Raw genomic sequence first — 9037 nt, forward strand, 5'->3', positions numbered from 1 at the left:
TCTGAACGAGAGAGAGAGGAAACACAGGCAGGGGAGAGGCAGAGAGAGAGAATCCCAAGCAGGCTCCATGCTGTCATCACGGGGTTCAATTTCATGAACTGTGAAATCACGAACTGAGCTGAAATCAAGAGTCAGATGCTTAACTGATGAAGCCACCCAGGTGCCCTCTATTTTTTAAGAGTGAGGAAACCAAGCTTTAGGAAAGTTTGAGTTACCCACCCAGGGCTCCCTAGAAGGGGCAGGATTTGAACACAGGACCAACTCCAGAGCCTGTGTTCAGCTATCCTACAGCCTCTCTCTCTAAGGATTACAAAGGCAGGAACTAAAACGAGGTTGAGCATGACTCAGACAATCTCTTAGGACATTCGCCCGAGGGGCCTGTCGCTGGGGGTTGAGCTGCTACATCGCGCAAGACAGAAAGGTGTCCCAGGTCTGCAGATACTTCCAGCGAGGCTTCTGCTTCCACGGAGATCAATGCAGGTAAGCAGCCCTTGTCCTCAAATAGGGAATAGGGTGGGGGACACAGGAAGGATCATCCCTTCGTGGACCACGCATCTTCCCAAAGCCTGCTCTCCCCTCTCAGTTCCGACTTCTAGGCTGAGCTAGCTCTGAGCCCTGGCGGATCTAGCCGTGTCTCCTCACTCTTCTCTTTCCCACTGCAGCTATCAGCACCCTCAGCCCCCTGGCCACCTGGAATGGGGCCGGCGCCACTCGGAGCCACGTGTCACCCTGCCAAGACCCCGGCTGGGGCTGACCCGCAGGGGCTCCGAGCCCACCTACCTGCCCTCTGTGGCTGTGGGTTGGGACTGGCCAGGGGCCTGCTGGGGTATGGAGCCTGGCCTGGTGGGGTTGGCCGGCAAGGCGGAGGAGGTTGATGGCAGTTCCTGGAAGTCCCCGTCACCACCATGTGAGTCATCAGGGGCCCTGCAGGTGGGCACAAGTGGGATCTGAGACCAGGGTTCCTGTGCTGTCTCTGAGCAAGGTTTATATCTCCTTTTACCTCTTTCCCACCTCAAGATTCCCAGCTAGAGGGAAACTTACCTCCAGCTCTGTTGTTGTCTGTGTGCTAGAAGCAGAATTTCATGGTGCCTGAGGAGTCAAACCACCTAGTCTCAAATGCCGGCTCTGCCACTTAGTAGCTGTGTGGGCTCGGATAAGTCACTTAACCTCTCTGGACCTCCGTGTCCTCAGTGATAACAGTACCTGTCTCAGGTCTTGTGAGGGTGCAGTGAATTCATAAATGTGATGTGCTCAGCACACAGTACCTGGCACAGAGTAAACACTAAATGTTAGCAGTTCTTTTTTAAATTATTCTAATTCAGTGCTGTCCAGCTGGAACACAAGTCACCTATATAATTTAACAGCTTTAGTGAGATATAATTCACAAATTCACCAGTTTAAAGTATACAATCCAATGTAATATAGTATATTCAGGGATGCCTAGGTGGCTCAGTTGGTTAAGCGACCGACTCTTGATCTTGGCTCAGGTCATAATCATAGTTCGTGGGATCGAGCCCTGCATCAGGCTCTGCCTGCTTGGGATTCTCTCTCCCTCTTTCTCTCTCTGCCCCTTCTCTGCTTGATCTCTCTCTCTCTCTCTCTCGCTCTCTCTCAAATAAAACATTTTAAAAAAAGAATTGATATAGTATATTCGGAGTTCTACAAACATTACCACTATCTAATTTTAGAAGATTTTCCTCACCCCAAAAGGAAACCCATGAGCCAACCACTCCCTCTCCCCCACTCCTCCCTGCCCCTAGAAACCACCAGTCTCCTTTCTGTCTCTATGGATTTGCCTGTTCTGGACACTTCATATAAATGGAATCCCACTATATGGCCCTTCGTGTCTGGCTTCTTTAACTTAGCATCACATTTTCTGGGTTCATCCATGTTGTAGCACGAATCGGTACTTCATTCCTTTTTATGGTCAAATGCTACTCTGTTATATGAAAATACTACATTTTGTTTTATTAATTCATCAGTTGATGGACCTTTGGGTTGTTTTGTTTTTTGGCTATTACGAATAATGTTGCTGTAAGCGTGCACGTATACAAGTTTTTGTGTGGACGTGTATCTCATTTCTTTGCTATATACCTAGGAGTAGAATTGCTGGGTCGCATGGTAACTCCACGTTTAATATTTTCAGGACGTGCCCAGCTGTTTTCTAAAGTGGTTGTAATTCACATATGCAATCTACATTTTTTCATTAAAATTTTTTTTTAATGTTTATTTTGAGAGAGAGGGAGAGGCAGAGAGAGAGAGAGGATCCCAGGCAGGCTCTGTGCTGTCAGTTCAGAGCCTGATGCAGGGCTCAAACTCACAAACCATGAGATCATGACCTGAGCTGAAATCAAGAGTCAGATGCTTAACTGACTGAGCCACCCAGGTGCCCCTGAAATTTACATTTTTCTTTCTTTTTTTTTTTTTTTATGAAATTTATTGACAAATTGGTTTCCATACAACACCCAGTGCTCATCCCAAAAGGTGCCCTCCTCAATACCCATCACCCACCCTCCCCTCCCTCCCACCCCCCATCAACCCTCAGTTTGTTCTCAGTTTTTAACAGTCTCTTATGCTTTGGCTCTCTCCCACTCTAACCTCTTTTTTTTTTTTTTTTCCTTCCCCTCCCCCATGGGTTCCTGTTAAGTTTCTCAGGATCCACATGAGTGAAACCATATGGTATCTGTCTTTCTCTGTATGGCTTATTTCACTTAGCATTACACTCTCCAGTTCCATCCACGTTGCTACAAAGGGCCATATTTCATTTTTTCTCATTGCCACATAGTACTCCATTGTGTATATATACCACAATTTCTTTATCCATTCATCAGTTGATGGACATTTAGGCTCTTTCCATAATTTGGCTATTGTTGAGAGTGCTGCTATGAACATTGGGGTACAAGTGCCCCTATGCATCAGTACTCCTGTATCCCTTGGATAAATTCCTAGCAGTGCTATTGCTGGGTCATAGGGTAGGTCTATTTTTAATTTTCTGAGGAACCTCCACACTGCTTTCCAGAGCGGCTGCACCAATTTGCATTCCCACCAACAGTGCAAGAGGGTTCCCGTTTCTCCACATCCTCTCCAGCATCTATAGTCTCCTGATTTGTTCATTTTGGCCACTCTGACTGGCGTGAGGTGATACCTGAGTGTGGTTTTGATTTGTATTTCCCTGATAAGGAGCGACGCTGAACATCTTTTCATGTGCCTGTTGGCCATCTGGATGTCTTCTTTAGAGAAGTGTCTATTCATGTGAAATTTACATTTTTCTAGGAGCCACATTCAAAAAGTAAAAAGCAACAGGTGAAATTTAATTTTAATATTATATTTTATTTAACCCAATATATCAAAAATTGTATATCCAAAATCATCCCAACATGTAATCAATATAAAAAGTTATTAATGGAATATTTTAGAGTCTTTTCTGGTACTAAGCTTCAAAATCTCAGTTCAGAGTAGTTGCATTTCAGGTGCTCAATAGCCACATGTGGCCAGCGGCTGCTGTACAGGACAGCATAGCTGTAAATGGTGTATTAGAGACCTACACTTCTGACTGGATTCCCAGTTACTTGGGGGCAAGACTTTGCGTGCCCATAGAGCTCTATGTGCAGCAGACACTCAGCAGATGTTACACGAATGAGTAAATGAATGAATGGATCCAGTTTTCCCCAACAGCTGCTGACGACGATCACTGTTACTCCCAGGAGCCTCAGCCTAAGTCAGACCCTGTCCGGGAGCTCATGGCCCCACTTCAGAGCCTGGGCCTGGAGCTGCAGCAGGTAGCGGGGGAGGGGCAGTGGCAGGATGCCATGCTGGACCTCTGAGACGCCCGGGGCAGCTGGAGGAGGGCTATATGGTCCCTGGGCTGTATTGGGGATGGCAGTGTGTATGCGTTGGGGGAGGGGGTGGACACGGATGTGCCCTGACCCTGTGTGTGGCTGCAGAGGGAGCAGGACAGTCGGGACGTCGTGTGTGGCATCTGCATGGACAAGGTGTGGGACAAGCCAGAGGCCGAGCGGATCTTCGGCATCCTACCCAACTGCACCCACGCCCACTGCCTGGGCTGCCTGCGCACCTGGCGGAAAAGCCAACAGAACTTCCCGCTGGCTGTCATCAAGTCAGTGTCAGGAGGAGCCTGGGAGGGAGGGAGGGAGACACTTCAGAGAGGTGAGGGCTTGTGACTGTTCTCCCACTCCCGCCTCGGCAGGGCCTGTCCCCAGTGCCGTGTCCATTCCAGCTACATCATCCCCCACAAATTCTGGGTGAGCGAGGGGGCTGAGAAGGAGCAACTCATCAGGAACTTCAAGGCTCGGACCAGGTGAGGCTGGCAGGGGGACCATGACCCAGGTTAGGGAAGAGGAGAAGACAGCCTCTGCTCCATTCTGGCTCAGCCGTGGTTCCCAGCCTGGGATCCCCCAAATCCCGGAAGTTCAGAATGATAGAGAGGGCAGACGAGGATGTGAGCTATTTCCACTATTTCAGAAAGCCCAATAAATAATGATGAGTGACCGAGACAGCAGATCAAGCCTTCCAGCCTGGCTCAAGGTCAAGGTCAATGCAGGGTAACTGTTTTTCTCAGTGCAATGAGAAACCCTCCTTGGTTTTACTTCTGATTTTTTTTTTTTTTTAAGCAAGGAGATAAATTGATATGAATGTTGTTTGTGTAGATGATCTTTGAAAACATGGGGTCTCTGAGAAAGAGACCAAAAGGCAGCCCTTGGAGACAGGGAAAAAGTCAGTAGGTTTTAATCTCTTGTGGAGGGTGGGCATACATCCAGATCTGGAATTAACTACAATTCCAGGTTCTTAATTTCACCTTCCCAAAGGGCTTATTATATGCTACATATGCAAAGTCTATTTGGATAAAGGGTGGGATCAAAAAAGAAGGTCTTGTCTCTACCTGTGACACATTCGACCCTGTTGAGAAGGCACCGGATTTTGCTGTGAACTATAACAGCTGACTCAACAAAGTGGGGAAAAGCTCTTGGGTGAGTCTCACAGAGGAGGAAGTGTTTGAGCTGTGGGTTGGAGGAGGGGGCTCCTCCGGAGGAGAAAAGTGAGAGCACTCCAGGCAGAGACAGGTCAAAGTGAGGAGATAACTGGCATCTGGGGTACCAGTCGGGAGTCTTTAGAAGTTGTCTAAGCCAGGGGCGCCTGGGTGGCGCAGTCGGTTAAGCGTCCGACTTCAGCCAGGTCACGATCTCGCGGTCCGTGAGTTCGAGCCCCGCGTCAGGCTCTGGGCTGATGGCTCAGAGCCTGGAGCCTGTTTCTGATTCTGTGTCTCCCTCTCTCTCTGCCCCTCCCCCGTTCATGCTCTGTCTCTCTCTGTCCCAAAAATAAATAAACGTTGAAAAAAAAAAATTTAAAAAAGAAGTTGTCTAAGCCAAAAGGGAGCACCCAGGCCCAGGTAGGATAGGAGATGATGTAGATGAAGGGCTTATTATATATGACAGACTTTGCACATTATAAACTCTGTGAAGTAGGGCGTCCTAAGATCTCATGCTGCAGAAGAAGAAACTGAGGCATGGTCTGTATGACTTAAGTGTGAAAGTGGGGTTTGAAGCCAAGCATTCTGACTCCTAGTGCATACTGGAAGGAATGGGGGAGGGGGGGTATTGAGAGGAAGTGGCCAAGTGACCATGAGGTTAGAAGGAAGATTTAAGGGGCGCCTGGGTGGCGCAGTCGGTTAAGCGTCCGACTTCAGCCAGGTCACGATCTCGCGGTCCGTGAGTTCGAGCCCCGCGTCAGGCTCTGGGCGGATGGCTCAGAGCCTGGAGCCTGTTTCCGATTCTGTGTCTCCCTCTCTCTCTGCCCCTCCCCCGTTCATGCTCTGTCTCTCTCTGTCCCAAAAATAAATAAATGTTGAAAAAAAAAATTTTTTTTTTAAAAAAAGAAGGAAGATTTAAGAGGCCTAATACTTTCAGCATAGGTGGTTCCAGGACTGTCACTGTCCCATGAGGGTGAAGAGAAGGAAGCTGATGGGAAATGTAGATAGGTTGCGTGTGGGGTTTTTGTAGGCTATCCAGATGGCGGGGGTTCTGACGCCAGGTTTGAGTAAATAGGAGGAGGAAGAAGAGAAAGGGCATCAATTTCATTTCATTAGCTAGCAATTACCAAATCATAAGCCCACTCCTCAGAACAGGACATTGTTTTAAGTTGGTTACAGAGACACGTTTTAGGATTATCTTTTCTTGGTGGTATTGTTGAAACTTAGTTCAACGAAGGAAAAGAGATGCCCAGCTGGCCCAAATGAACTTTGTGGAGACTTAGAGAAAGGCACCCCCCCCTTAAGACACTTTACTGCCATCTGCTGGAAAATAGTTGTAATAAACGTAAAATCTACACTATGATGCCAGTGGTGACTGCGTACAAGTGGTGCCTTTGTGCTGCGTACAACCTACCCAGCCTTACGCGTCAGCCTTCAGTGCTGCTTGTTCCTGGGGCAACAGGGCTTGAAGTAATGGTCTTCTCTCCTTCTGTCCTCTCATAGCCAGATCCGATGTCGGTTCTTCATGCAGGGGAATGGCCGCTGCCCCTTCAAGTCTGATTGTATTTATCTGCACCAGCTACCGGATAAAGCCCTGACCTCTGATTCTCCCTGGACTGAGAGTATGCAGCTGACCTCTGGGAGTGAGGTGGTAACAGCAGGAATGTGGGACAGGGAGGCTGCTTGCCCTGTTTACAATAAATGTCTGTGATAAATATAAGACCTATACATGATGTCCATAAGGATAATGGTGCCTGCTTAGATGGGGCATCTTTGTGCTACGTACAACCTGCTCAACCTTATGTGTCAGCCTTGATTCTCTTGTTCCTGGGGCAATTGGGTTGAAAGTGATGGGTTTTCATTGATTTCTTTCTCTACTCCCAGGTACTGGGCCCAACAGGGTTCCAAGGGGGCACCGAGCAGGAGGACGAAGCATTCTTCATGGACTGTGCCCTGGCCATGGCCTTCTGGGGTTCAGAACTCTTACTGGATCGCAATAATTCTTACCTTGGCTTTCTGTAACCAGGATCAACATGTGGGGGATGGGGCTGAGGGGCAGGGGGTTGCTAGGTGGTAGGTCTTTTCCCTTTTGGGACTTGGTGGGGGATGAAAGTAGCAAGCCCTCCATGCCCATGAAACTAGTACTGACACAGCTAGGGAACAGGGGAAGAGGTGGGGGCTCTCGGGAAAGAGGAGGTGTTCACTTTCTTGCCAGGGACTTGGTTTTTAACTTTGCTTTTTGTAGGATTCTGAAAGAAAACCAATAAAATGCATCTAAGCCATTACTGCTAGTATCTAAAAAGTGTCTGCTCATAGCCCGGATACCCTCCCCCTAAACCAAGGGGGGTGGTTCTGCATTCATTCTGTTGCAATATCACCTGTCAGCCTCTGGAAAACTTCATTTTATGCTCATAAGAATACAAGAGTGGGAAAGAAAATTAATAACAACTTAGTATTATAAAAATAGTAATGACATCAGAATCCCATGAAAGGGTCTCCAGGATCCCCCTGGGTTGTTTAACCACTCTCAGAACTTTCCCCTCCATTCTCCTTCCCAGTGGCTAGAATGCAGACCTTGGTGGGCATGAGCCAGAGCCACCACCAGAGGGTAAAGCTGTTAGTTGAGGATTGGCAAGTCACTGAAGGCTATTTAGCATTCCTGACCCTACCCGCTACTTGTCAGGGCCTGTCCTCCCAACAGCTGGTCATTTGAAGACTGAAAACCTCTCTTATGAAGTTAGAACAGCTAACCTGAGACAGAGGTGTCTGCACAAAACTTCTGCTAATGTGGTGTCTGCAAAGCAGTCACTATCTGAGAGATACTCCTTAGTCTTTCCCAACAGCTCCCTTGAAATTATTTTGGAGAAAACAAAAGTTTGGCTCCAATGAAAATCAGATCCAGCTCAAAATATTCCTGTGGCTTACCATACCATTACCATGCCCACCTGGCCAGCTCAGGTGGTAGAATGTGCAACTCTTGATCTCAAGGCCATGAGTTCAAGCTCTGCATTGGGTGTAGAGATTACTTAAACAAACCAAATATTCCTATGCTTACCATACTACTTAGAGTGAAAACTGAAGTCCTCTTTCTGATCTCAAGGCCTCAGGAGACCTGGCCCAGTTACCTCTCTGATCTCTTCTCTGATTACTCTCCAAGTACATTCTGCTCCAGTCATGCTTATGCCTCAGGGCCTTTGCATGTGCTGCTCCCTCGCATGAAATGTCTCCCCACAGATCTCTCTACCTGACTTGCTCCCTTAACTTCTTCATGTTCATCTTGCCTGCCTACCTATTTAAATTCACCTCCCCCACCCCTGCTTCCCTGCTACATTCTTCTTGAAAGCACTCACCACAATCAAACATTCTACTGTTTACTTATTAGTTGTCTCTCCTCACTGGAGTGTCAGCAACAATGAGGTGTTTGTTTTGTTCCCTGAAACCCCAGCCTCAGGTGCTCAGCAAAGATTGATTGAATGAATGGATGTGTGTGTGACTGCAGAAGCTGGGAGAATGGTAAACACAAACTGGAACCCAAAGTGGGGTTTGTGGGGTGCTGTGGAGCTCTTCTCCCCTCTCTATTCTTATCCTCTGTAGTGATTCCTCCTAGCCTGCTACTTCAGTAGAAGTCTGCCTCCTCCAGCAAATTTCCTTAAAACTGAAACCTTGGGAGGTGGAGCCACTCCCTGCTCCTTGTAAACAACCAGAGCAAGTGGGCTTCTTGGACTTTGTGAGGAAGTTCACAGCAAGGCCTTTGGCCATATAGTGTTGGGTTTTACTACCACCCCATTCTGAGGGATAGTTGTGCATCAAATATTTCTAGAGGACTGAAACCTTAATGATGGCGGTTGATGTTCTGTGGAAGAGGTGACATCAAGGCAGGTTGGTAAATGGTGACCAAATCCTATCGCAGTTTGTGATCTACACATAACATGGACATCAGATAAAATTAAATGATACTTGGATCCTGAAGAACAACAGGATTTCTGGGGCGCCTAGATGGCTCAGTCAGTTAAGTGACGCACTTCAGGTCATGATCTCATGGTTCGTGGG

At 47.7% G+C, this 9037-nt stretch overlaps 1 protein-coding gene across 1 annotated transcript; it reads left to right on the forward strand.

Moving 5' to 3' along the window:
• Positions 1-3462: 3462 nt before the first annotated feature.
• Positions 3463-7042, forward strand: LOC115513846 (probable E3 ubiquitin-protein ligase makorin-1). Its single transcript, XM_032593310.1, has 3 exons — positions 3463-4117; positions 4208-4318; positions 6491-7042. The coding sequence occupies exons 1-3, from the start codon at positions 3984-3986 to the stop codon at positions 6696-6698; spliced, it is 453 nt and encodes a 150-aa protein (XP_032449201.1). The 5' UTR covers positions 3463-3983; the 3' UTR covers positions 6699-7042.
• Positions 7043-9037: the final 1995 nt, after the last annotated feature.

This window comes from Lynx canadensis, chromosome B2, assembly GCF_007474595.2.
Source record: "Lynx canadensis isolate LIC74 chromosome B2, mLynCan4.pri.v2, whole genome shotgun sequence".
NCBI classification, from domain to species: Eukaryota; Metazoa; Chordata; class Mammalia; order Carnivora; family Felidae; genus Lynx; species Lynx canadensis.

Bases quoted from the DNA above. Each gene is read 5' to 3' on its own strand.
- LOC115513846 (XM_032593310.1), top strand. From the start codon at position 3,984: ATGGACAAGGTGTGGGACAAGCCAGAGGCCGAGCGGATCTTCGGCATC. The intron at 4,118-4,207 runs GTCAGTGTCAGG...CCGCCTCGGCAG, and splicing joins TTCCCGCTGGCTGTCATCAA to GGCCTGTCCCCAGTGCCGTG. The intron at 4,319-6,490 runs GTGAGGCTGGCA...GTCCTCTCATAG, and splicing joins AACTTCAAGGCTCGGACCAG to CCAGATCCGATGTCGGTTCT.